Source organism: Rhinatrema bivittatum, chromosome 9 (genome assembly GCF_901001135.1).
Source record: "Rhinatrema bivittatum chromosome 9, aRhiBiv1.1, whole genome shotgun sequence".
Classification (NCBI taxonomy): Eukaryota; Metazoa; Chordata; class Amphibia; order Gymnophiona; family Rhinatrematidae; genus Rhinatrema; species Rhinatrema bivittatum.
This window is the reverse complement of record NC_042623.1, coordinates 128462164-128489469: the sequence shown is the minus strand read 5'-3', so window position 1 is coordinate 128489469 and position 27306 is coordinate 128462164. Positions and strand designations below refer to the sequence as shown.

Genomic DNA, 27306 nt, shown 5'->3' with positions numbered 1-27306 from the left:
TCCTTATTCAAGTTTGATTCCGATTCCCTATTTGGCCGAAAATGTTTTCAATTTTCATTTTCTTTCTTGAAAATCTCATTACTTGTATCAGTAATATTTTATTAAAATTTGCATAGTTTTTCGATAAATGCAACGTGTTGTAGTAAAATACTCTACTAAATGTGTGTAGCATGATATAGAGCTCTAGAAAAATAACAAAGGGGAATACAAATGGAGAGGCGGCTCTAAGCAAGATTGATGTGAAAAAGAGGCCGATATATTTATCTGTGGAGGTTTTCAGATATTGGTACACAAATGATGTGCTATTTGCCGTACGTGTAACACATTCTGGCTTTGCTGCTTTTCAGTCGCTTTGCAACTCCGCTTGTAGCACAGCAATAATGCTGCGAGCAGGCACCATGAGCTCGAGTGAACTGACGGGGATAGTAGCACAGTGGGCAATGAAGAAAAGGGAGCCAACCACCCTTACCAACACAACCTCCGCCCTGAGCTTCTAAGAGCCTACACAAACCCCAGCATTACCCGGGATGTGCCATCTGAAAGGGGCCAGGGAGAAAGTATTCAAACAGGGAATTTAAAAAAAAAAAAAAAAGCCTTACAAGTGCATAGAAAACCAACTTGCGCGTAAAACCTGTTTAGCAAACTTACCATATATTTCCCAAATATATCTCCTAAACCACCGCCACACACTCAAACGCGGCCCAAAGTTCCCAGCACCCCACCATTCCGCGTCTGATTGATAAAAATCTTGGCCAATAAGACCTCAGGACTCCCTTCGCACGCGGCTAATGGCAATCGCCAGAGTCGTAACCCGCTGTCTTCCGGTGACGTCACGCCGCGAGGCTCTGGGCGCTTCCTTTTCTCGGCGGCTGTGAGCGAGGCAGCATGAAAGCGTCGGGGATTGTAAGTCATTTCTCTGTTTTGCTTGGTGGTTTCTTGGTGCCGTAGTCCGGCTGTGACTGGAAGAAATTCATGGTCTATGGGGGACGCTGCTAGAAGTGGGTGGGAGCAGTCCGGGCGCTGCGCACATGAATTTTATGACTACGTGGAGGTTCTGTGAGTGGCCTACATGGTGGATGTGATGCTGTTGCACCATGCGGTGGCGGGAGGGAAAGACGCGGACGGGCCTCGGTGAAGCTTCTATGTTCGGATACCGACAGTCGTAGTCTGCAGTGTTTTTTCTTTTTTTGTCTAATGAGCTGGAACTTCTGAGCAGAGAGGCTTGTGGGGCGCTTGCTTACTGCCGGTGGCTGAATTGCAAACCCCTGATATCCGGATAAGAAAAAAAATGTGTGACAGTCTGTAAACTACTAAGCTGGTGTGGGTAGTTGTTTTGGGTCTGGGAAGGATGTAATGTGCTGTTTGGCCTTCGCCGCCGATCTTGTCTTTACTCCTCCCATATTCAAAGATTTACTTAGTCTCTTCGGTTTCTCTCTGGGGTATTTTTTTGGTCGATTTGCCTATTTTAGGAAAGCAGAGAACTTAAGTCTATAAGGCTCATGTTTTCTGCTCAATTTTATTCTTGGTGTAATGTCATAGACCCAATCGATCTTTGGGGGTTTCCCTCAATACTGCGCAATTGGGGATCTTCTGTGCTAATCTCAGGCTTTGGAGAGGCTGCTATTTTTTTTGCAGAAAGTCGTTCTCTAGCTAAAGCGTTATTCTAGAAGCTTTATGAGAATCTTAATAATATTAGAGAGTATAACTATGGAAGTTCGTGGTAAATGGCTAAATGTAGCTAAAGTAATCAAGGTTTGTCCAAGATAAAATGTATACTATTGATGCTTATTTTTACTGACCTGCATAAAAATCCCAAAGAAGGGGGTCTTTCTATGTGAAGTAAACAAAGCATATGTTCTTAATGCATTGTACTTTTTTCTTTTTTCCCCAGTTGAGGGAGTATAAGGTTGTTGGGCGCTCCTTGCCCACTTCTAAATGCCCAACACCGCCTCTCTATCGTATGCGAATCTTTGCACCTAATCATGTGGTTGCCAAGTCTCGATTCTGGTACTTCGTTTCTCAGCTTAAAAAGATGAAGAAATCTTCTGGTGAGATCGTCTACTGTGGACAGGTACTATGAACAGCTAAATTAGTTAAAATAGCATTAGTAACCTTTTTTTTTTTTTTTTTTTTTTTTTTAAGGGCCAAAAGTTCTAGGTTCAGCTTTTGCTCCCTGAACAGAATAGGAACAACTGTAAAGATGGCACTTGCATTCCATAGGGGAACAAGTACAAATTATTGCCAAATAGTGATACTTATTGGCTGGAAATGTGAACACATGTACCTGTTTCCAGAAGAAATCATGGGCTGTGATTTTTGTAATCCAGTTGGGTATTGCAAAATGGTAAGACAGACATAAATGAATGATAATAGCCAGAGACCCTTCATTGTGATGACTATGGTCAAGGAACATGGATTTCACTGAGGTAGATAAATAGGGGTAATTGCCTTGGGCCCTGCACATGTACAACTTACAATGTGGTACCTGTGGTAAAGTCTTTAAGCATGATGCCATAGGCTTGAAGTAATGCACTAACAACCTGTTCCCTGTACGTACCCAGATCAGTTTTGCCTCCCCTCCAGCAGATGGAGACAGTTGTACTGACACTTAACACGAGGTTCCACCAGCAGCCCCTCTGTATTTCTCTGTCTCCAGCATATGGTGGAGGTGCAAATCCTACAGTCTGAAGTCTGAGATTAAAAAAAAAAAAATCTTACACCAGTTTTGCTTGCCTCCCAGGGGGTTGTTGGGTCCTCGTGGGGCCATCCCTCCTGGTTTGTGAGGGGACCCTTGGTTGCTCTGTCCTTTGTTGCCAGACAGGGTAGAGAGCTGGCACTTCAGTTCCCTCACCCTGAAGGAGGAGCAGAGCCTGCTGCAGGTCTTCTTAAAGGGAAGTGTTAATTTTCTTTGATTCCCTGTTTTTAAAGCCTTGTTTAAAAAAAGAAAAAACTAAAAGAGAAGGGGTTGCTGTGGGATGGCAAGCTTGCTTCGATTCTTTCATTGCAGGCAGTTGGGTGACTACTTTTATTTTCCTGTTCCTCATGAGTTGTTTTTGCTTTGCCGCAGCTCAGCACCACGTTTTCATGCTATAAGGATTGTGCTGCTCTGTTTGTGGAAATTCTCAGACCGATGCTCCTGGTGTTTCTCCGGAGGAGAGGCCCCCTCAGGGAGGGTGAAAGCTGCTTCGGCTGGGTGCTGTGAACCTGGGAGGCTCTCTTTAGCAAGGCAGCCGGTTGATGACCCCCTTCCTGCTGAGCTTGGGAATGGCAGCCATTTTGTCCACATTCTCAGCTGCCTCACGAGCCGGTGAGGGGGATTTCCCCTCCCTCGTTGTCCCCTGTGGTTAGAGCCTCTGGGAGAGGTCAGGAGGCTGAGGGGAATCATGCAGTAGGTGAGGGATTCAAATTCTTCTTCCTTCTCTTCTGAATTTGTTCTCTTGTTACATAAAGCTTATAAGGCCAGGAAAGCTAAAGCTGTGCAAGGGGCTTCGACACGCTGAAGACCGATGAAGAGGGCCAGGACCTCTCGAACCGCCGGGGCTACAAGGGTCCGGCAGGTTCCAGGGGCCTCAGCACTAACTACTGCCATGTACACCTCTGATGCTTCAGGTGTGGGGGGGGATCTGAGTTTTGCGGACCAGGATCTGGATCAGGCACTGACCAAAAGCCTGGCAGTGGAAGGGGATGATCCATAGGGAGGAGCTAGATTCTTTGATTCCTGAGGTTCTGGAAGAGCTGGATATAAAGATCCCACAAGAGGAATCTGGTCTGGAAAAGGTGGACCTGGTCATGACTGGCCTCTGGGATCCAATAAGGTCTCTTCCTTTTCACCAGTCGGTCAGCACGGTGTTAGGGAGTGGGATACTCCCAGCACGGGCCTGAAGGTCAGCAGAGCCATGGATAAGTTGTATCCTTTGCCAGAGGGTACACTGGAACTCCTGAAGGTCCCAAAGATGGCTGCATCTGTTTTGGCAGTTACCAAGAAGATGACTATTCCAGTTGCCAGTTCTACAGGCCTGAAGGACCTTCAGGATAGGAAATTGGAAGCGCACCTCAAGAAGATTTTTGAGGTGTCTCTTCTTGGCATTTGAGTGGCTAAGTGTAGAAGTTTCATGTTGAGGGCGGGCTTGCGCTGGGTTCAGCAATTGCAAGCCGACAGGTCCTTGTCTGATCCTGAGAGACAGCAAGCGGGGCGGCTGGAAGATGTGTTGTATGACCTCCTCCAGGACAATGTCGGCGGTTTCAGCCTGCAGGCCCCTCTGGTTGAAGAATTAGTCAGCCGATGTCTCGTCCAAATCTGTTAGCCTTGCCTATCAAGGGGAAACTGCTCTTTGGTCAGGACTTGGAGATGATCAAGCTTCTCAAGGAGAACCACGTTCATAAATTGCCTAAAAATAAACCAAAGGGGAAAGGCTTTTTTCTGTCACGTTCCTGTTTCAGAGGAATTAGACATTTTCAGCCTAGCAGAGCATCAGGGAACTCTCAGCAGCAGTCCCTGGGAAGGCAGCTGTCCTGGAACCAGTCCTTTCGAGGGAGAAGGCCGGGAAGAGATGGTTCCTCCCAGGGTGGTGGTGGAGCCAAGTCCGCCCAATGATACAGGCTGGTTCACTCCTCTGTGCCAGTCATAGGGGCATGGTTGTCTTTGTTCTGTGAGGAGTGGGCCAGAATCACATCAGACCAGTGGGTCTTAAGTGTGATAAAACAAGGTTGCGCTTTAGAACAGAGGTGGGGCAATTCCAGTCCTCAAGGGCCACAAACCTGTCGAGGTTTTAGGATATCCTAATGAATATGCATGACATAGATTTGCATACAACTGAGGCAGAGTGCATGCAAATCTCTCTCATGCATATTCATTAGGGATATCCTGAAAACCAGACTGGTTTGTGGCCCTCGAGGACCGGAACTGCCCACCCCTGCTTTAGAATTTGCTCAGCCGCTAAAGAGATTTGTTCTTGGTCTTCCGGTGTACTTATGAGGAAAAGAAAATTGCAGTACGGGAAAGCGTTTGTCAGCTTTGCATGCTGGGAGCCCTGCTCCCATGGAAGAGCGGGGAACAGGTCACTCTTCCATTTATTTCATAGTTCCCAAGAAAGAGGGCACTTTCTGCCCAATTATCAATTTGAAAAAGGTGAAAGTGGCTCTAAAGGTTCCTCATTTTCGAATGTAGACTCTGCGCTCAGTGATGGCCTCGTTGCACAAGGGAGAGAGAGTATCTGGCGTCCCTGGATTTGACCGAAGCATACTTACACACAGGCATCTGGCCAAACCATCAAAGATACCCGAGATTCATGGTTCTGGGGAGCATTTTCAGTTTTGCGCTCTGCCCTTCAGTCTGGTGATGGTTATGGTGGCTGTGGCCCTCCAGAAGGACAGGGTCTTGGTTCTTCCCTATCTGGATGACTAATTGATTCGAGCGAAGTCAGAATCTCTTTGCCTGGAAGCAGCGGATTTGGTCCTCTGATGCCTATGGTCGTTAGGGTGGATAGTCAATTTGTCCAAAAGCTGCCTTTTTTCCTTCTCAGATTTTGGAATTCCTTGGTGTGCATTTCGATACCAAGGTGGGGAGAGTATTCCAAATTGCAAGCTCAGGTTTGTGGATTGTTGAAGAAGCAAGTGCCCAAGGTTTTGGGATTACTTAAAAGTTCTCGGGTCTATGGCTTCCACTCTGGAGTTGTTTCTATAGGCTGCCTCTTCCATTTATGGAGATTGCCAGGACCAGTCTCTCGTGGTGACTCCTTCCGGAGAAGTTGAGGAGAGGGGTGGATGATCATGGCCACTGCCACCAGTCTCTCCAGAGGTGTATCAGAATCAGTCCGTTCAGGGCCACTTGTCAATAGAAGATGCCCTATGGTTTATCAACGCTTAGTGATGAGAGCTGTATGTTTGGCCCTACAGGTGTTTCTGCCCCTGGTGAGGAGAAAGCCGGTGAGTGTTGTTGAACAACGCAACAATAGTGGCTTACATAAATTGTCAGGGTGGCATTAAAAGTCGAGCAGTGGCTCAGGAAGCCTGGAATCTAATCAGCTGGGCAGAACAGCTTCTGGCACTGTTAGCAGCCTCTCACATAGCGGGCACAGATAAAGTGCAAGCAGAATATCTGAGCCAATAGCAGCTCAACCCCGGAGAGTGGGAGCTATCGGAAGAAGCGATGTCCCTCATCAGATGCAGATGGGGTACACCATGCATGGATCTAAGGACGATTTACCAAAATGCCAAGGTCCTGCGGTTATTCAGTCCAAGGAGAGAACAAGGAGCAGAGGGAGTAGATGCCTTAGTTCTACCTTGGCCAGCAGACATCTTGCTGTATGTTTCCGCCTTGGATGCTGGTGGGCAAGGTCTTGCAACACATAGTTTCATCCAGGTGATGTGATCCTCATGGCGCCAGAGTGGCCGAGCTGTCCATGGTTTGCAGACTTAATCAACTTAGCAGTGGATGCTTCGGTGTGGCTGGTTTATCAGCTGAATCTCCTGCATCAAGGTCCCATATTTTCAGATCAGGCGGCTTGCTTTTGTCTAGCAGTTTGGCTTTTGAGAGGCAGCACTTTGAGAAATAAAGGTTACTCGGAAGGGGTCATCACTACTGTCTTACAGTCTAGGAAGACTTCTACCTCCTTAGCATAGTGAGGGTATGAAGAGTTTTTTTGAGGCCTAGTGCACAGAGCAAGGAGTAGATCCTATGCGAGCCTTTGTGGTTCATATTCTCGCTTTTCTGCAAAACGGTTTGGTAAAGGGTTTATCCTTTTAAATCCCTCCGGGTTCAGGCAGCTGTCTTCGAGGTAAGATTCGAGGCTCTTCTTAGCCACCCATCTAGCTGTGGTGTGTGGGTTTTGTTTTGGGTTTTTTTTTCTCTGGAGAGCAAAACATGTCCTCCAGTGGGAAGCCTTGTCTTCTGGAGCCTTAACGTAGTCCTTAAGAGCATGTGTGTGGACCTGTTTGAACTTCTGAGACAAGCAATTATGAAGGATATCACTTTGAAGATGGCTTTCTTTGTGGCGATTTGTTCGGCTCTGTGGAACTCAGAGCTTCAGGCCTTGTCTTATAGGGAGTCTTTTCTGACAGGCCGATAAAGTAAGGAGCGGTAGGAAGAGCTGCGTTAGTGCCGGGCGCACCTGCGGTTGCCGCACGCACAGTCCAGCTCACCTACCGCTCAATACTGTATGTAAATAGCTTGCAAATGCAAGCTGTGTCTAAGAAGCGTCAGGCCCGCGCAACCCATTTTACTGTATAAAGCGCTATACAGTATCCTGGGTGCGCTGGCCTAACGCTTCACGGACACGCTGGTATCTGTCATTTGAAATGACAGGTACCAGGAAGTGGACGGTTCTCCGCTCGGGATTGCCAGTCCTCTCTCCCCTCTTCTGAAGCAAGGCGCGAAAAGCAGCCTTCGGGAGGAGGGGACAGAGGACTGGCAGTGTAAAGCAACGAAGCGACTTACTTTTTTTGCAGCCCCCCTCCGGAGACGGACATCGGCGAAGACGACCGCAGCTCCCCTGCCTCCAGCTGCCCGTGAAGATGGACGCATCGCACGGGCGAAAGCAGCCCCTGTGCATGCAATAGGGCCGTTCAAGGCGTGACGTCGTCCCCTCCTCCTGCGCCTTGCTTCGGGAGGAGGGGAGAGAGGACTGGCAATCCCGAGCGTAGGATTGCCCGTCCTCTCTCTTGCAACTTTTTTTTTTTTTCGCTTTTTCGATTTGTTTCCGCTTTCGTTGCTTCGGGAGGAGGGGAGAGGACTGGGGCTGCCCCGGAGACCAGCACCCATGGACGCGGCCAGGGCAGGTGAGCGGGGGCTGGGGGAAAGTTTGACGCCTACCCTTACCCCTGCCTCTAACGCAGGGGTAAGGGTAGGCGGTAAGTTAGCAGGTTTAAACACGCAGCAAAACGGCAGGGTAAAAAAAGCAATAGTCGGGGCGCACGTTGCTGTATGGGAGGGAATAGCTAATTTGATCGTTTACATGTAATATACATGCCGCAGGCAGAAGGGGTTACCCGGGGATTTAAGGACACGGTAAGAGTAGGTTAAAGGGGATAGTGTATCGCGGGTTGGACTAACGCGTCCGAAAAGTGAGTAGAAAGCGGGTTAGGAGCAGGGTAACTGCGGCCGCACTTTACTGTATTGACCTGTGAGATTTTTGGAGTCGGGTGTTTCCTTGATGAGTTCCTTCCTTTTTGCCAAAGGTGGTGTCGTCATTTCAGTCATTTCAGTCAATCAGTGGAGCTCCCATCCTTCCCAGCTGTGAATTCTTTGGTGCCTCAGGCAAGAGTTGCATTGTTTGGACGTGAAGTGTGCATTGCTACAGTACCTGAAGGTCATAAACAGCTTCCGCTTGTCAGATCATCTTTTTGTGATTTGGAGTGGGGCAAAAAAGGGGCATAATGCGTCAAGAGCCACAATTGCAAGTTGGTTTGAGGCTATTAGCTCTGCGTATATCTGTCAGGGTCGCCCTATCCCGGAGTGGTTAAGGGCACATTCTACCCATTCCCAGACAGCCTCCTGGGCCAAGTGTCAGCAAGTTTTGCCACAAGAGATCTGCAGGGCGGCTACTTGGAAATCATTATACACTTTCGCCAGGCACTACCATTTTAAATGTCCAGGCTCCAGAAGCCATGTGCTTTGGTGAAAGTGTACTTTGAGCGGGACTCTTGCAGTCCCACTCCATCTAGGGAAGCTTTGGTACATCCCAGGAGTCTGGAGGAAAGGGAGATTTGGAGAAATCCACTCAATCTGTTTTTTGTATCGAAGAATGGCACAAGGTTGTGTGTGCGCGCGGTTATTTGTTCGTTTTCCGCTTCCTACTGCTTTTAGTTGGTATTTGGTATTTGTTTCTATTTTTGGGGCTTGGTTACAGATCAATACTGAGGGACTGCAAGTGGCACCTCGTGTTAAGTGATGGGCCCAAAAAACAAGGAAGTTGGTCTAGCAAAGCCGTGAAGCATGCAAACAAGGAGATGCCGAAGGTCCTCAAAAAAAAATGTATTAATAAAACAATATTCCATAAATGCCTGACTCTAGGTCTGAGTTTCGCCCAATAAAGGGCTGTTAAAAGCAATTTATATCAATTGACAAGATGCATTGTTTATATTCTCATGCCTTGTTCAAATTGAAATCCAAAGTATTGGTAGCAGATCTATAGGTATATTGATACGCTCATCCACTGTGCGCATAATGTCACGCGTATATGTATGTGCACAACTCTCCAAGCGCAGAATTTAGGTAAAGCCGGGCACATGGGCTGTGCTTGTACCTCACTGTGACCAGAGTAGGAGCCTGAAATTTGTGTGCACAAACATTTTTAAGCAAGAGCTGGTATGCGGAGACTCCTGGTGGAGACACACACACACACACCCCCCCCCCCCCCCCCCCCCCCCCCCTGTGCCTTCCACTGCACAGGGACCTGCTTTAGTAGGGACTGGTCCTTCATGAGGATCCAACTCGATTCTGTCTTATGGTTTGTCCCTTGAGAGGGTTCCCCTGATGAAGCGTGGATATTCAGCGTAATTGCCACCTTACTCCGCGTGCGGAAGTTCTCTAAGTTGAAGATGCTGGAAGTCCCTGGGGCAGGTTCCATGTTTGAGCCAAAGAGAAATCCCATTTTGGTTTCTTTGCATAAAGCCTCTTTCCCTGTTGTGGAGGCCATCCAAGAATTGATTGATCTTGAATGGGATGCCCTAGAGGCAAATTTTAAAGGGGATCTGACCTTGGAGGGCTTGTACCCCTTGGATCCAGTGGTGAGAGAGCGTCTGTGTTTCCCAAAGAGTGTATGCACTTGTCTGTGCCAGCTCTAACAGATGACTCCCCGTGGATGGAGGTGTGGCCTTAAAGGATGTGCATGATAGATTGAGGCCATCCTTAAACAATTGAAGCAGTGGCAATGACATTGAAGATAGCTTCCTGTTCCCTGGTGGCCTGCTCTTGTTTGCTTTTCTCTCAGGAGGTTGATGACTGGTGTAAATTCCAAGGCAGTTATGGAAACCAACTTTTTAGCAGCTGCAGGCTGCGATTTGGTCCACTCGCCAGAGGAGTGGCTTCGGTAATAGCGACCAGGCGCCACTTATGACTGAGAAATTGGGCGGCCGATGCAACCTCCAAAGCTAATGTTACGAAATTACCTTTTAAAGGCTCGCTCTTGTTTGGGAGTGAGTTGGAGAAGCTAGCTAGCTAGTAAGTGGCACAAATCCCTGGTTCCTCAATTACTGGAGGATAAGAAGCAGTCACTGTGTCCCTTTGGTATGAGGATTTGTCTCAGGGGTTCCAGGCATGTTCATCCCTACAGAGGGGCAACTTTTCAGAGGACTCTACCTTTTGGCAGGTCTCGGACCTTTTGTCCCAGACAGGCCAAGCTAGGAGCAGGCTCAGGTAGTGGAACCTCCCGAGCATCCCATTGAAGGTTTGTTAGCCTCACAACATCTGAGACCTGAAAATAACTGCATCCAATGCTACCTATCCAACCTGACAGAGCTTGAGAGAGGATCTGCAGAGAAGAATGGAAGAAAATCCCCCAAATCCAGGTGTGCCAAGATCGTAGAGTCATACTCAAGAAGACGTGTGGCTGTAATTGCTGCAAAAGGTGCCTCAACAGAGAACTGAGTAAAGAGTCTGAGTACTTATTTCAGGGATTTTTTTGTAATTTGCACAAAAAAGTGAAGGGGTCTGCATACTTTTTAAATGCATTTGTATGTACTTATGACCTAGATTGGCCACTCAAAAACAGGATACTGGGCTTGAGGAGCCTTGATCTGACACAGTATAGCAGTTTTTATTCTTGAATGTATTAAATCTACTACATAGAGAAGAGAACAGCAGTGGTGAAATGTGGAACCTTTTAATGGCACCTTCATATCTGTATTTTTTAAATATAAAATTGGTAGTAAATCACTTTAATATTACTCATATCTGGAAATCTCAAAGGGGCCAATGCAATATTGGGCACTGAGCTCAGTGTGCCACTAAATGTGTAGTTGATGTGCTTTTTGGTCATGCTAAACATATGCCCAATACAATATGGGATTAGCACATCCATACTGATATGTTACTAATAGCGCTTGTCAAATGAAAATGTCATGTTGATGAGGCTATTAGCCAATATCCCAATCTAAAAACAAAAAGTGTGCCTGACGTGCACATTTTAACGCTCAAAAATTAATGCCAGCCTAGAACTGCTGGTGTTTTGAAGTACCCCAAGCCATGCTCAGAAGAGCAAAATATTAGTCTTTTTGTGGTTCCTCCTACTTAATATTGCTACAGTACTAAACAGGGACTACAGTAAGCTGAAATTCCGCTGTCAAGGGTTTGGTTTTGGTTTTTGGGTTTTTTTATGAGCATCCATTTTTCTAGCCTATGACTGCACATGGGTTAGCAAAACAGACGCTCAGAAAATTTTTATTTTATTTATTTTTATTTAAAGCTTTTATATACCGGCATTCGTAGGACACATCATGTCGGTTTACAGGTAACTGTGAAAGGAAATTACAATGAACGATGATAAAAGGTTAGCTAGATAACACACGAAAGTACATTTTTATAGAAGGACAAATTGAGGATCCCTTTTCCTTATCTGCGCACAGCCACTTCTCCTGGGCACTCGATGGCATAGACATACCAAGGTTGTGCAAATTATGCCTTTTAGCGCACCAGCATCCAAGAGGGGGATGCAACTTTTTTGCGCGCATGATATTGTATTGGCCCCATTGTTAGATAAATGGCTCATCAAGTATGAAATATTTGCATATAGCAAATGAAGAAATACTAGCAACTGTCATATTGGTGTTCAAATACAAAATTGCACACAAAACCCAAAGAACATTATCTGTTTATAATGCTCTTGTCTGGTGTGCATATATTATCTGTACCTTGTCGCCTTTCATGAGCTGATATGCTCATAAAAGTGAAATAGAAGGTTCAACATTATTATTGTTATACTTATGAGCAAAGGTCCCAAGCTTTCTGTGGCAGCATAAGGGCAGATTATGCAGCAAGGTGTCTGATTTTCAGTCAATTAAGCAAAGCTGAACTAGCCATTATATATGGATGACTTCATCCAGCAACTCCATGCAGACTTATCTCTTAGCAGGAATTCCCGCTCAGGTGTTGCCTTGTGAGCCCACCTCAGTCTTTTTGCTTTGTCTGAACACCAGCAAAGACATCCTATTTTTTTTCTCAATTTTGTGAATATCTTAAAACTAGTCTCTCTTTCTAAAGTTCCAGCTAACTCCTGGAACTCCTCGGCAGCCCCTAAACAGCACTTTTCAGTGCTACCAAAAAAAAAGGTAATTTTTGCTTCACGTCTGGTAAGAAGAAATCCAAAGTGGGTGGGTTCAAGGATTGTATTAGTGGAAGGAGAATGACCATTACTAAATTAACCAACCTCTGCTACTGCTACCTGGGACCAAACCACAACCAAGCCAGCTGTTAAGATTATGGATAGATGTACTCAAATATCAAGGGCCTGGAAAATGAGGAATTGCATAAGTCTCTCAAAAGCTGCAGTTGGTCCGCTTCCCAGAGCACAGCCTCATCTGCCTCCCCGGTTGTTGAGTTGAGCAGGAGCTTCTCAAAGGAATCTCAAAAGCACAATTGGGGGGGGCTGGCTGCCATTAGTTACCACACCACGGCTCATGGTATAGCTACAAAGAAGAGATATGCATGATTTGCATGAAAGAGTTCCTCATTTTTAAGAACCACAACTGTGGTTGCTTGAGGCTGAGAGCAGAGCCTAGGTGTTGATCTGGACCTGAGCATCAGGCAACAATCACTCTCTTCTATGGCATACCTGATCAGGTTTAAAGGTTCACAAGTGTTTCATGGAAGACTGGTTTGGGAAAGTTGACCTAGAGGGGACAGGGTTCGAGCTGTTCTGTTCAGCTTGGAAAAGAGACATCTGAGGGGGAAATGAAAGGACTTGAATAGGTAAATGTAAATCCTGTTATTTTACTCTGACAATAAAAGGACTAGGGAGGCACTCCATGAAGTTAGCAATTAGTTCATTTAAAACAAATCAGATTTTTTTTCATTCAGTGCATAGTTAAGCTCTGGAATTCATTGCCAGAGGATGTGGTTACAGCAGTTAAACTGGATTTAAAAAAGGTTTGGATACGTACCTAGAGGAAAAGTCCATAAACTATTAATCAATAAGGAATAGTAACTTGGAGTCTATTTAATGTTTGGGTATTTCCCAGGTACTTGTGACTTGGATTGGCCACTGGATACAGGATGCTAGGCTTGATGGACCCTTGGTCTGACCAAGTATGGCATATCTTATGTTCTTTTGGCTGCAACAACTCAGTGAAGAGGGGGTGTTGAAGATGTATGTCTTGGGACTGTGATTTGCAATCTATCATTTAAAATGATCACGGTACCAGAAGACTGGAAAGTGACCAATGAGATGCTCATTTTTAAAAAGGGCTCCAGGGATTATCTGGGAAGAGTGGGATGTGGGACTATTGTATCTGATCTTAAGGTGGCCAAACAGGTGGATAAAGTGATGGTAAAAGCCAAAAAGTAACTTGGCTGCATATGAAGAGGAATGGTTAGCCGAAAAAGGGATGTGATGTCCCTAGTGAGACCTTCCTTGGAGTACTGTGTACAATTCTGGAGACTGCACCTTCAAAAGGATATAAATAGGATGGAGTTGGTCCATAGGGAGCTGCTAAAATGGTCAGTAGTGTTTGTTCTAAAGCATATGGGGATAGATTTAAATATCTAAACATGTATACCCTAGAGGAAAGGTGAGATAGGGAAGATATGAGACATTCAAATATTTGATTTCCATGCACAGGAGGTGAGCCTTTTCCAATGGAAAGGAGGCTCTAGAATGAGGGGTTATGAAATGAGTGAAAGGGGGCAGATTCACAAGTAATGTTAAATATTTCTTTACAGAGAGGGTGGTGGATGCATAGAACAGCTTCCCAGGTGGGGGGGGTGGAGACACAAACAGTATTATGAATTCAAGAAGCATGGGATAAATACAGGTGATCTCGAAGGAAGATATGAGCAGAGAGCCTGACATCTGTACTGGGCAAAATAGTAGAAGTTATTCTTAAAAATAAAATTACTGACCACATAAATAGGCATGGAGGAGAGTCAACATGGGTTTTGCAAAGGGAAGTTTTCCATTATCAATTTTCTAGATTTTTTTTTTTAACAAAATACAATGCGAAAAGACTCCAGTGCTTCCATAAACATGAAATACAGTTCAAAATTGTGGAACAGATATAACCTATCTCCCTCCTCACCCCCTCCCTGCATGTCCTCTTATACAGGAGATCTATAACCACTATTTAGATCAGCCCATTAAATATTGTAAGAAAAATAGAGCAATGAAAATCAAATCCTCCAAGATCAGATATATTAAACTGAAATCAAAGGGTTCTGTTATTCCACTGAATAAAAGGTTCCCAGGTACGTATAAAGGGATTTAATAGTTCCTTATGAAGAATAGTTGTGTACATTATTGCAAATCCTAAGAGTCTGTTAGGTGCTATATTTCTCTTTCCATTTCTCCAGGTTTGCACTGCATGCAGAGTGGCTTTTTTGGTTTTCCATTCCAGTTTGTCTCCATATTTATAATTTGTGGGTTTTCTGTACATGGTAAAAGTCATTTCTGGTTGTGTGACCGAGGTGAGGTATTTTACTAGCATGTAGGCATTTGTATCAATCTTATTTGTTTTCTCAATAGGATATGCATTAGTGGTAAATTACTGTCTTTTTATAAGGAAAGCTATTGTGCCTGGTAGTAAAGGGAGATTTTTGCTTTTATGGAGATGTCATCAGAACCAGAATATCTTTTTTTTGTATGGCGAGTTGTACAGGGTAATGCCCTAGATCTGCTCTGCATTCATTGCTGGGGGTTGAGGGGATTCCTGTGGATGCAGAGTGCATGTTTACATTTAGTCCTGTGATGGTCGCATGTTCAGTGTCACGCATGTGAGAACCATCTGTCAGGTGTGTCCCAGCCAAAAAAGGTTGAGAACCACTGCTTTATAGCATAAAACTCAAAGGATGTCGATCTAAATACTTCATTCCTAATTACCTTACTCAATATGTAATGTCTTAATTGAATATAGGCATAATAATCTGTCTCTAAAAGCCATAGCTCCCCCTAGGATTGTCAAAACGTAACACTTGTTTATGCAAAAATAATTGACCTAAACATTTAATACCCATTCAGTCCCAACTTTGAAGAGAGGCCTGTGTATCCAGATAAAACTAAAAGTAGGTTGCTGTAACAATCTGAAAGGATCTGGCAATTCTAAAAGTAGTATTTGAATTAGGTAACACCATTTAGTTAAAAAGCATTTTAACTGCTGTAATGCATCCAAGCTAAGACTGTTCTTATGGAAAGATCCTGTGCTAATTTAAGTGGAATACATTCCTCCTAAAAACCTAATGTTCTGTGCCCATGAAAAATAAAATGCACTCTTCAGTCTCTCAACCTGGTCCTCAGAAATATTAATATTCAAAAGTTCAGATTTTCCCATGTTGACTTTAAATTTATATGGGAGGGTATAGGGATTTAATTCCCTTATCAGGAAGGACAAATATTTTATATTCTGCATTTTCTGCCTGAAATCCCTGTATATCACCTACATTCCAGATCCTATCCACTAGGGGCTCCATTACTAAAGCAAATAGCGGCAAAAAGGGGCAACCTTGCCTATTTACTCTGCCAAGCAAGAAGGAATCAGAATATCGCCCATTAACTTTTATTCTTGCCTTCCAATCTGAATTATAAGGAGCCCATCCGTTTTAAAAAGTTTAATTCCAGCCTTTTGTTGTACTTTTAACATGAAACCCCAGTGCACCCTATCAAATGCCTTTTTGGTGTCTATAGCTAATAAAACTGCCTCCAGCTTCTCCAACCATCCTACCAAACCAAATTCAGAATCTTGTGAATATTATATGCCACTTGTCTCCTGGGAAAAAAAATCAGTGATCGTCCTTTATCAATTTGGGGATCACTGTATTTAAGTGTGTTTCACAAGGATTTTTGCCAAAAGTTTTAAATCTAAAATCAACCAAGAAATAGTTCTGTAACACTCACAAGACACTGAGTCCTTACCCAATTTAGGTAATACTGTTATTCCTGCAACATTCATTGAGTTATGTAAGTTTGGATCGTCCAAAAGTGTGTGTGGTGTTTGTTTATTTAAAGGTTTTTCTGTACCAACATTCGTAGGATAACATATCGGTTTACATGAAAAATAGCAAAAATTGCTTTACAGAGAACTAGAAAATAAAGGTAACTGGTAACGCTAATAAAAAACAATATTACCTAACAATAATACAAAAATTATATTACAAATGCATAATTTCCCCAAGGGCTGCACCAAGACAGCAAGTTCTTCCAGACCCAGGATTTTTAGTTTTCTATGATGAAATGTCTTCTTGAATTTCCTGCCCTCTGAATACCAGATCCAATCTAGGCATTTGCTCAGGGTCTAATCCTAGAAGACCAGCTGTTCGTAAAAATTGGTCAATCTCCTCATGCCTTATGTTTATATCAGCCGTATGTAAATCTCAATAGAATTTTACAAATCTCACTGTCAACTTACAGCAACAAGCCAAGTAGACTTCTTGCATGGATTTAAGATCTATCTTATACTGTTTCTTCAGCATTTAACTCATATTTGCCCATTTCCACCACCAGCTTTCTCAGCCATTTAACATTTCTGGTTCTTTTATGTAACTGTTCTAATGCCTTAATAGAAGCCTCTAGCTCATCCCTAACTTTTGTCTTTTTGGTACAGCCCAAGAAATTTAGTTTTACCATGGAAAACTTCCTTTAGACAATCCCACATTGACTGTACTTTAATGCCAGCTCTGTCATTAAACTGAAGATATTCCATATCTGCTCTAATAACTCAAAGATTTTTCATTCAGTAAAGTCCTTAAACCTCCAAAAATGTGTCCCGATGTCCATTTGTGATATAGAAAACTTAAAGCTGATAGCATGGTCAGACCAAGTAATGGATCCAGTTTCAGAGGAGGAGCCTGAAAAGCATGGTTTATTAATCATTAATCAATCCTAGAATAATTGATGTCCTTTGGAGAAAAAGGTGTAATCTCCTACATTTGGGTTAGAAGATCTATAAATATTCACCGATTTCTAGGGATTTCATAAGAGCCCTAAATTTAGCTCTGGGCCTTCTGAACTATAGTATGATGTGGAATTTTCTATATTTGGTGAAAGGGTGAGGTTAATGCCCCACCCCCCTAAAAAGTCCTAATTTACCACTGAAGTTCCCCAGTCCTAACATGTCTCCCTGGTTATTAGGCACACACATTTACAAAGGAGAATATAGTGGATCCAAGCTGAGTTTTTTGCAGCAAGAATCTCCCCTCCCTATCTCCTGTCTTTATAACCCTGAACTGAAAATGCTTATCCATCAATATATGGGCAATGAATATCTGGGGAAAGAACATTTCATCTTTTTCTGAGATGTGTTTTTTAAATGAAAAACACAGTAGCCACTGGTTTCCTAGCCTCTTTAAACAGACATTGGCATTTCCTTGGAAAATTAAGCCCTTTCACATTTAATACCACTGAATTCTATGATTGTCATGATATATACAACCATTGCTGTTTTCCATTAAGATTGCTATGTTCTCCACACCTCCCCCCCCCATCTGCTGCAAACCTCCCTTATTCCAATGACTACCCTTCTAACCCCCTTAATATCACATGCCCTCCCCCATTATTTTGATCAAGTGTGCCATCCCCTAGCACACTAACAACCAAATTTGAGAGGAGTTGCTCCACACTTTCTTTAATTTTAGCACAGTATTACCACTATAAACAACAATTTTCAAACAATACTAATCATATAAGAGTTCTATTGACTCTTCTCTACCAGGAACCACAAAACCTCAATCCAGAGAGCACCGGTAAAGAGTAGCTTCCAATAAAATAGCACTATTGAGCCCCATTTTCAAATAGCACACTCCATGCTCGGGGACATCTCCATCAGAATTCCACCACAGTCTGTGGCCTCCTTTGGTGACTGCCATTTGATTTCTTTTTGCAATGGTAATTTGGGCTCACTTGCATTAGTGTTAATTTGGATGCCAGTTTTACTCAGAATATTACAAGCCGCCTCCAGTATGTGTATTCTTGATGTAGCGCTGCTGATTGTAAGAGCCAACCCAAAAGGGTATAGCCATTTGTATCTGATATTGCCCGCATGAAGAACATCGGTAACAAGTTTTGAATCCAGGCAGTGCTTCAATGTGGCTGGAGATAAATCATTGAAAGTTTAGTTTTGTTGCCTATCCATGCACTCTGGCCCATGGATCTTGCTTTGTGCATCACCTTATTTTTTTTTTTTTTTATTTAGAAGTAATGCAGGCATGTAATATCTCTAGCCCTGTATTTAATAGAGCCTAAAGCCCTAGATGCTCAAGTCTATTTTAATGCTTTGGGTTTCGTTCTCTGTATCCCTAGCCTCCAAGATGGCCTCACATATAGATCACACCATACTCTTCACAGTTGGCATAGGATTCATTTTTGGCACATCCCTTATTCTTAAATTGCATCTTCTAATGCAATTTTCGATGTCTTCAAGTTTCTCCATTGCCATATTGGTACACTTTAGAGCTTTCATTTCTGGCCATAAGTGCATCACAAGCTCGGTATCCTCATCCAATCACTGGTCATTCTCAGCCACTCTTACCCAGATGGCTGAAATCTCTGCAGAACTCACTCGCTTATCTTAAATAGCGGCAATGTCTACCTTGACCTCTCTAAAGCGGCACTATTTCTGCTGCTTTCACATGAGGTGTGCTGAAATCAGTCTTTATAATCTGCCATCTCGTGGAGCTAGATGCCTATGTGGCCTCTTGGATGGGTGACCACTCCTCATCCAATTTGCTAGATTTTTTATTTTTTTTATGGTGTAAATAAACGTGGATAAAGGTAAGCTGACAGTGTATTTGGATTTTCAATAGGCATTTGACAAAGTCCCTTGTGAAACTTCTCAGGAAATTGGGAAGTCATGGGATTGAAGGCAGTGTTCTATAGTGAATTGGTAACTGGATAAACGGGAAACAAAGAATAGGATTACTTGGTTGTCTGAATAGCGAACGGTCATTGGAGTACCCCAGGGGTTTATATTGGGGCATGTTATTTAGGACATTCATAAATGATCTGGAGAAAAGGATGACAGGTGAGTAAAATTTGCAGAGGACACAATTGTTTTGAGTTATTAAAACAGATTATGAAGAACTGCAAAAGTGTCTTGAGACTAGGAGGCTGTGCTTCTAAATGACAGATACAATTTCATGTGGACAAGTGCAAAGTAATGCACATAGGAAAAAAAAAATCCCAACTACAGGTACACTATGCTGGATTCCTCGTTAGGAGTTCTCACCCAGGAATAGGACCCTAGTGTCCTTGTGGACAATACCTTGAAATCTTTGGCTATGTGATGGTCAAAAAGGCAAATAGAATGTTAGAAATTATTTGCAAAGGAATGAGAGATCAAAACTGAAATATCTTGTATATATCCATGGTGTCAGCAATGAAACAAGTAGATGGATCGGTGTAAACAGGATTTTATTGAAGCTTGCCCGACTCTGGCCGAGTTTCGCTCAAAGAGCTGCCTCAGGGGCTTACAAGCCACATGAATTGGCTTAAAACATCGCAAGGTGAAGTCAAGAAGGTTTCTTTGGAATGATATTCAGATCAGTTACTTTCAAAGCAGAGCTTTAAAAGTATGGGTATTGCATACCGAATCAGCACATTATCGCAAAGGTATGCAATACCCATACTTTTAAAGCTCTAACAGCCATCTTGGATCGGCTACTGGTTTGCTTTCTTGGACTATATCCATGGTGTGACTGCACCTGAAGTATTGAGTGCAGTTCTGGTTGACCCCACCCCCCAAAAGACATAGTGGTCATTTAAAAAAAAAAAAAAAAAAGGTACAGAGAACAACAACAACAATGATAAAGTTGATGGGAAAGTTCCTGTATGGAGTGAGGCTAAACAGATTAGGGCTCTTCAGCTTGGAAAAAAAAGACTGAGCAGATATGATTGAGCTTTATACAATCATCAGTGTGGTGGAATGGGTAAACAGGAAACGGTTATTTACCCTTTCAAACACTAGGACTAGGGGACACACCATGAAACTAGCAACTGGCAGATCTAAAACAATAGGAAGTAACTTTTTTTTTTTTTTTTTTACTCCACGCACAATAAAATCATAGAATCTGTTTCCAGAGAATGAGGTCAAGGCAACTGACACAGTAGGGGTTCCAAAGAAGACTGGACAAGTTCCCAAAGGACCTTGTTATTAGCCAGGTAGACTTGGAAAGCCAGCGCTTATCCCTGGAAATCATCTTTTGGGGATCTAACGGTACATGTGACTCTGACATAGAATGCTAGGCTCTTTGGAACTTGGTCTGATTCAGCAGGGCACTTACGTTCTTATTTTTGTTGATGGGGTAGTGAAGGAGGTGTAATGAGAAAAGGAGTGAGGGGGGGTTCAAAATGGAAGGGTGGAAATAGTGTTTTGCAGTTTGAACTCTAGACAGTGGGAGAAAATAGGTGAGATTGTGAGAGCAAGACATTTAGGGATGGGGAGTGAGAGGCTGTGGCTAGGTGTCTTACATAGAAATTACTGCTGTTTATTTGTGACTAAGAGGTGGGGTAAGTATATATAAGGGGATCTTCTCTCCCATTCCCGATCCTTCCCAGCACCAATTTAAACTATCCCTATTCCTTCTAAACCAGAATATTAAACCCCAAAACACATTATCTGGATACACAAAACTGTCAGGAAATTACTTACAAACTGGCCGATGCAGTATGGTGCGCTCAGTCGAGAGCACCGTTGGCCCCCGTTTGGCCACGCATTTTCGACGCGCTATTTTTACCTCTTATACAGTAAGGGGTAATAGCGCATGGACAACGCATGGCCAACCCCCCTCGAAACTAATAGCACCCGCAACATGCAGATGCATGTTGATGAGCCTATTAGTTATTCCCATGCCATACAGAAAGTAAAATGTGCAGCCAAGCTGCACATTTTACTCTCTGAAATTAACGCCTACCCAAAGGCTGGCGTTAATTTCGGCTGGCACTGGGAAAAGTGTACAGAAAAGCAGAAAAAACTGCTTTTCTGTACAACCTCCGACTTAATATCGCTAATATCGACTATGATATTAAGTCAGAGGCCCCAAAAATAAAAGCGTCGGCTGTCAAACCCGCTGACAGCTGCCGCTTCTGCCAATAAAGCGCTAAGGACGCGCTAGTGTCCCTAGCACCTCCTTTTTAGAGCGGGCCCTCATTTGCATAGTGAATCGTGCACCCAGGAGAGTGGCCTGGGCGCACGTCGAGAGAGCTGGCACTCTCCTTGGAGCGCCGGCTCTCCCACAAACTTTACTGCATCGGCACAAAAGTAAAAAACACACATTTTAATATGCAAGTCTGTTTAAAGGTACCACATTTGCCACACGAGTTTTACTCTTGCAGCTGACTATCCTTGAGCTGCCACAGGAACCTGGGGGTCTGTGTCTTAAGAGTATAAAATAAAAGCAAATATAAGAAATTGAGCTGAAAGTGTGGAAAACGCGCATCTAAAGACAAGTTGGGAAAAGCCATTGGAAGGAAACTGCTGTAGAATTAAAATTTCTGAAAGTTTTTACTTTGCAGACTTGGATGCTCACATCCTTAGTTTGATATCGTATGTGCTTTTGCAGCTATTTTGTATTTAATCTGTTGGATGCATTTGTTTTGTCACTAGCATACACCTTATCCAGGATTTAATTGTGATCATGTTTTATGAAAATAGTTGTGCCATAAGCTGATTAAAAATTCTGTCTCTGCACTAAATGTTGCCTGGCTAGTATGTACTGCTTGGAGTATTTCAGCCTTATTTTTGGCATAGGGAGAAGGTGAGTTGCTTAAAATGGCAATTTATATTATATTGATAAGGTCACATTGCAGGAGCAGTCCATCTGCTTTTTTTATTTTTCTCCATTTTATATTTACCTATTCTGGTGGAATAAAACCACAACCAAACTATTGTATTTTAAATTTTTGTTATTGTGATAATTGAATCTTAGCGCAAACTCTCTTCTGATTTGTCAGTTCACTTTGCTTTTTTTCCCCATGTTGTATAGGTGTATGAGAAGTCTCCACTGAAGGTGAAGAACTTTGGAATCTGGTTGCGCTATGATTCTCGCAGTGGAACCCACAATATGTACAGGGAGTACAGAGACCTCACCACTGCTGGTGCTGTGACACAGTGCTGTAAGGAAATGCATTTTCTTAAGATAGCATCAATGTTCTGACACTTTGTAACCCTGGTTTTTGTTTGCTTTTGTAAAGTTTCATTATCGTACTCAAATTTTGAACACCTGCAAGTATGTATTTGAAATTTGGTTTGATATTACCGTATTTTTCGCTCCATAAGACTCACCTGACTATAAGACGCACCTAGGATTCAGAGGGGGAAATTTAAAAAAATAAATAAATTTGTGCTAAACCGGCTCTGTTCTCGGGCGTCTGTGCGTCTTATGGAGCAAATTAGGGGAGTGCATAACACTTTTTTTTTTTTTTCTCCCCATTTTGTTTTCGGGTCTGGGGAGGGCCATTTCGGTCCACTCCCCAGATCAGAAAACTTTTCTTTCTAATTCTGTGGGAAACCCCCCCCAAGACCTGCCAAATTAATTAAATACAACCCCCCACCCTCCTGACCCCCCCAAGACCTGCCATAAGTCCCTGGTGGTCCAGTGGGGGTCCAGGAGCGGTCTGGGAGCGATCTCCTGGACTTGGGTCGTCGGCTGCCAGCAATCAAAATGGCGCCGACAGCCCTTTGCCCTCACTATGTCACTGGGGTCGACCAATGGCAGCGGTAGTCTCTGTGACATAGTAAGGGCAAAAGGCCAGCGGCTGCCAGTAATCAAAATGGCACAGACGGCCCTTTGCCCTTACTATGTCACAGGGGCTACCGTTGGCATTGGTCGACCCCAGTGACATAGTAAGGGCAAAGCGCCGTTGGCGCCATTTTGATTACTGGCAGTTGTGGGCCTTTTGGTGGGCAGGATTATTCGCAGGATTGGAAGTCCACAGGGGGTTAGTACTCCCAGTGGCTCCAGATTGGCCCAGGCGTCCTTGGTATGTGAATCTGTGGAGGCTTCTGACAGAAACCCCTCTTCGTTTTCCGCTGCACATGGATCTTTTGCAGCAGGGGTCGATTCTTCATGAGGATCTGGCTCTATTCTGTCTTATGGTTTGGCCCTTGAGAGGGCTCGCCTGCTGAAATGTGGTTATTCTTCTGCGGTGATTGCCAAAGTGCAGCCTGTGATGTTTATTATGAGATTGTTCTCCTTGAAACAAATACATACCTTACATATGAGGAGCACTGTCATAGGGATCTGCAAAATTCTATTACTATATCTTTCGGCATATTAATTGCTCATTGTTCTTTTCTTCTTATCTTGGCCCCTTCACTATAAACCCTATCTGTGACTTAAAATATTCTGTTTATAAGCTAGTTTGTTTCCATTTAGGATTCCAAAGAGGAAGATATAATTTTCCTTACTTCTGTTTTTATGTTTATTACATTTTTTCCTTTCCCTGTGCAAAGACTCACACTGATGGTTTATCAATCTTGCAACCTTATGCCACGCTTGGAAGTTCTCTACTTCTCTGATGTATGTGCAGGTTTGGAGAGTGTTTGAGGCTTGGTGCGAGGAGTGCAGTGTTCTTCCTCATTTGGTTAAGATCCCGCTTCTTTTGGATCTTTTACAGGAGGGCTTGAATAAAGGATTGGCCCTTAATTCCTTGAAGGTTCAGATGGCTCTTACATGTTTCAGAGGTACAGTGAATGGTGTCTCCTTGTCGTCCCATCCTGATGTGGCAGGTTTCTTGAAAGGGATAAAGCACCTTTGGCCTCCCTTGTGGTTGCTGGTTCTGTTGTGGAGTCTTGGCGCTGGATTTTAGCGGGCCCTATGTTTCGACCGCTGCGCAGCCTTTCCTTATGGTGGTTGACCCTGAAGTCAGCGTTCCTGGTGGCTATATGTTCTGCCTGTCGCGTTTCAGAATTGCAGGCATTGTCTTGCCGGGAGCCGTTCCTTCTTGCCTAAAGTGGTCTGAGTTTCATCTGAATCAGTTCATTTCTTTGCTGTTTCTGGATAAAGTCAGGGACGCGGTGGAGTTTCACCTTTTGCGTGCCCTGGATGTCAGTGACTTGTCCAGTATCTGGAGGTTTCTTGAACCTTTTTGAAAGTCAGATCGCCTGTTTGTCCTTCATAGTGGAAGGAAGCAGGGTGAACCTGCTTAGCGGGCTACCATAGCTCGCTGGATTAAGGAAGTAGTAATGACTGCGTATGTGGATGCTGAGAAGCCGTTGCCTGCTCAGGTTAAGGTTCATTCCACTAGGGCTCAGGCAGTGTCATGAGCAGAGGTTCATTTGTTGTCTCTCATTGAGATCTGACGTGCTGCAGCCAGGTCCTCCTGGCATACATTTTCCAGGTTTTATCGTCTGGTTGTGTGCAGGTCCAGGAGGATGCAGCCTTTGCATGTGCAGTGTTGACTGGGCCAAGGGCAGCCTCCCGCCCTGTTTGGGAGGCTGCCCTCTGTCCAGTCCACTGGTCCTAAGTCTGTCGGTCTAAACTAAGGAAACGAAATTCACATAAGTAATTTCTCCATCACCCCTGGCATCACCTTTCCCATCCCTTTCCCTCTTCCCTACCCCAGCATCATTATTACCTCCCATCTCCTCCTCCTCCCCCCACATCCTGTGGCAAATTCAGCTGTCGTCGTTTTCCCCCCCCTCCAAACAATCCGGAGCCATCAGAAGTCTAAGTAGCAGTCTTGGTGCTGCTCTTTCTCTGTCAGCTTCCCCCTCCTTTCTGAACTGTACAGGGCCAGCAGGTCTGGCAAGACTACAGGACCTGTTCAGTTTCTATTAGAGGTTAGCCAGCACAGGGGGAAACAGCTGCAGATACAGTAAGTACTGATCTCCAGCCCTTCCCAACCCTGCTGGCTGGGGTTCCCTCCTGCAGGCCAGGAGGGAAATGAAAAAAAAACAAACCTGCAGTTGTATCACACTAGTGTGCCACACAAACTGATTGGGAAACACTGTCTTAATGTTATAGCAATCATGAAGTTCCTATAGTGACATTACAGCAGCTCCACTGTGGGAGGGGGCTGCTTTCTTATGTTGCCATAAGCCAGATCCAGCTGTTGTATTGGAATCAATTACATACACTATTAAAATGAAAAATGTGTGCATCTTTTTCTGTAATTGAAAACTATATTTAGAGGATTTTTGTTTTTTAATTTTCAAAATTATAGCCTCCTATGGTAAGATTTTTATAGGGTTCTTTATTTAAAAATCTTTCTAAGTATACAATAGATTAAACAATATCAAACAAATTTTCTTAAATTACATAAATTTACAGAGAGGTTTCTCCAAATAGTTAAACTAAAGCCAATTCCATCAGTCAAACGTATTTCCCAGGGTTCTTTTGTAGTAGTAACGAACATTTGGCATATTCTCTTCCCCCAATGATTTAACAAGACCATAAAGAGCTAGAATGGCATCGAGACTGTGCTAATGCTAAGAATGTACAATGCATTTGTTGCAGACCGTGATATGGGTGCTCGTCATCGTGCCAGAGCCCACTCTATTCAGATTATGAAAGTTGAAGAGATTGCAGCAAGCAAGTGCCGAAGACCTGCAGTGAAGCAGTTCCATGTAAGAGAAATCTCTGCATTGTCAACTTTTTTTTTTTTTTCCCCCCTCTCTCTCCTCAGAGCCAGTAACAGGAGTGTGACCTAGTAAACTTTTTATGGTGGTCTAGGATGTAAAATAAAATATAGGCTGTTAGGTTTTGGGCCTTGAAATCTACCTTGTTGCATATCAAGTTATTTAGAAAAAATAAAATTTTTTCTTCATCCCTATATAATTGTAATAGCTTGAATCCTAGAATTAATGAGTTATTTGGTCTAGTATAAATTTCCTACTGGTATCAAAAATGTATTTTTTTATATCAGACCCTTTCTAGTTGGTGGTTTTATATAGATTTGATTGGGTCATAGTCGTCATTTGATACTAGTATATGTTTCTCCATGAAATTTGCTTTCAAATTGCTGAAGGAGAGGGTCAGCTTGATATTGCACAATACACTTTTTTTTTTCATATGACTTAATCTTGAGAAATGCTATAATGCATCTGACTCCTAATGGTAATGCAGTAACAAATGTAAAACCTGTATTTTGCCCAGTGTGCATTATGCCTAGAGCTGATATTTTATTTATTTAACAGTTTTATATACCGCAGTTCAGGTAACAAAGTTACTAATCACTTCGGTTCACATTTCAACAATTGCAATGACAATATAAAGAATAGTTTATAATGTCTTACATAGAACAGGGTGATTTAACTTGGATAAAAACTAATAATGAACAGGGAGAGTACAATTTATATACATGTCTTGTATATACATGAGTGGGTTAAGAGAATGCTTGGTTGAACAGCCAGGTTTTGATATGCTTATTCTAGGATGCAATGTCTAAAACATGTTAGCTACCTGCTTCATTGCTACTTTCAGAAAAGGGTTTGTATGGAAATTTTCAGTTGCTGAAAGTAATTTTACTAAGAACCTTGTATCAAGAAGCATGTGGAAACATGTTTTTTTACAATCAGATTCTAAATAATAAAAATGGGACTTTAAACTTGCCAGTGCTTTCACCTGCTATAGAAGATCAGAATATGGTAGTGCACTTCAGGTGATTATGCTAAGGGTGTGTTTACTTCTGCTCTGGGGAGGTGGGGATGGTTCTGTCCTTGATCTGCACAATTCTTTTGTAAAGGCCTTTCCTTAGTCTATTCTTTAGGATTTTGCAGAACTCGTTTTTAAACACTTTTTTTTTTTTTTTTTGTTACAGGACTCCAAAATCAAGTTCCCTCTGCCCCACAGAGTTTTGCGACGACAGCACAAACCACGTTTCACCACCAAGAGACCAAATACATTCTTCTAAATAGAAAACCATAATGTTTAATCTGTGGGCTAATAAAAATCTTATCTGGATGTTCAGTCTAAAGACAATTGTAATTCTACTGTAGTTAGACACGGAATACATGCATGCACCTAATGTGTTGCTAGATTTGTACAGTTAAATGATACCAGGCATACTTTTAAATTGGAATTTTTAAACAGACCACATTGTGTAGAACAGTGTAACTTTTTTTTTTACTTTTTTTTAAAATTTTTATTTATGCATTTCAATAATATACAATTTTTAAACTTTAGGCAATGAGTACAAAGAAAAACAACCAGTTAATCAATCATAACAATAC

At 43.1% G+C, this 27306-nt stretch overlaps 2 protein-coding genes and 1 non-coding gene across 4 annotated transcripts in view; 2 read left to right on the top strand and 1 right to left on the bottom strand.

The window, feature by feature from the left end:
* N6AMT1 (N-6 adenine-specific DNA methyltransferase 1) overlaps window positions 1–778 on the bottom strand; it is an 82348-nt gene extending 81570 nt beyond the window's left edge. For both annotated transcript variants that reach the window (XM_029616053.1, XM_029616054.1), the window contains exon 1: window positions 649–778. The gene's annotated coding sequence lies outside the window, so the exon portion shown is untranslated. The remainder of the gene's footprint in view (window positions 1–648) is intronic.
* On the top strand, window positions 761–27037 carry RPL18A (ribosomal protein L18a). The gene is made up of 5 exons (XM_029616055.1): window positions 761–903; window positions 1892–2071; window positions 22118–22247; window positions 25592–25701; window positions 26895–27037. Exons 1-5 carry the CDS (start codon window positions 886–888, stop codon window positions 26985–26987), a joined length of 531 nt encoding a protein of 176 aa, XP_029471915.1. The 5' UTR covers window positions 761–885; the 3' UTR covers window positions 26988–27037.
* LOC115099676 lies at window positions 11777–11905 on the top strand. The gene has a single exon (XR_003858851.1). It is a non-coding gene; the product is annotated as a small nucleolar RNA SNORA68 (small nucleolar RNA).
* Window positions 27038–27306: the final 269 nt, after the last annotated feature.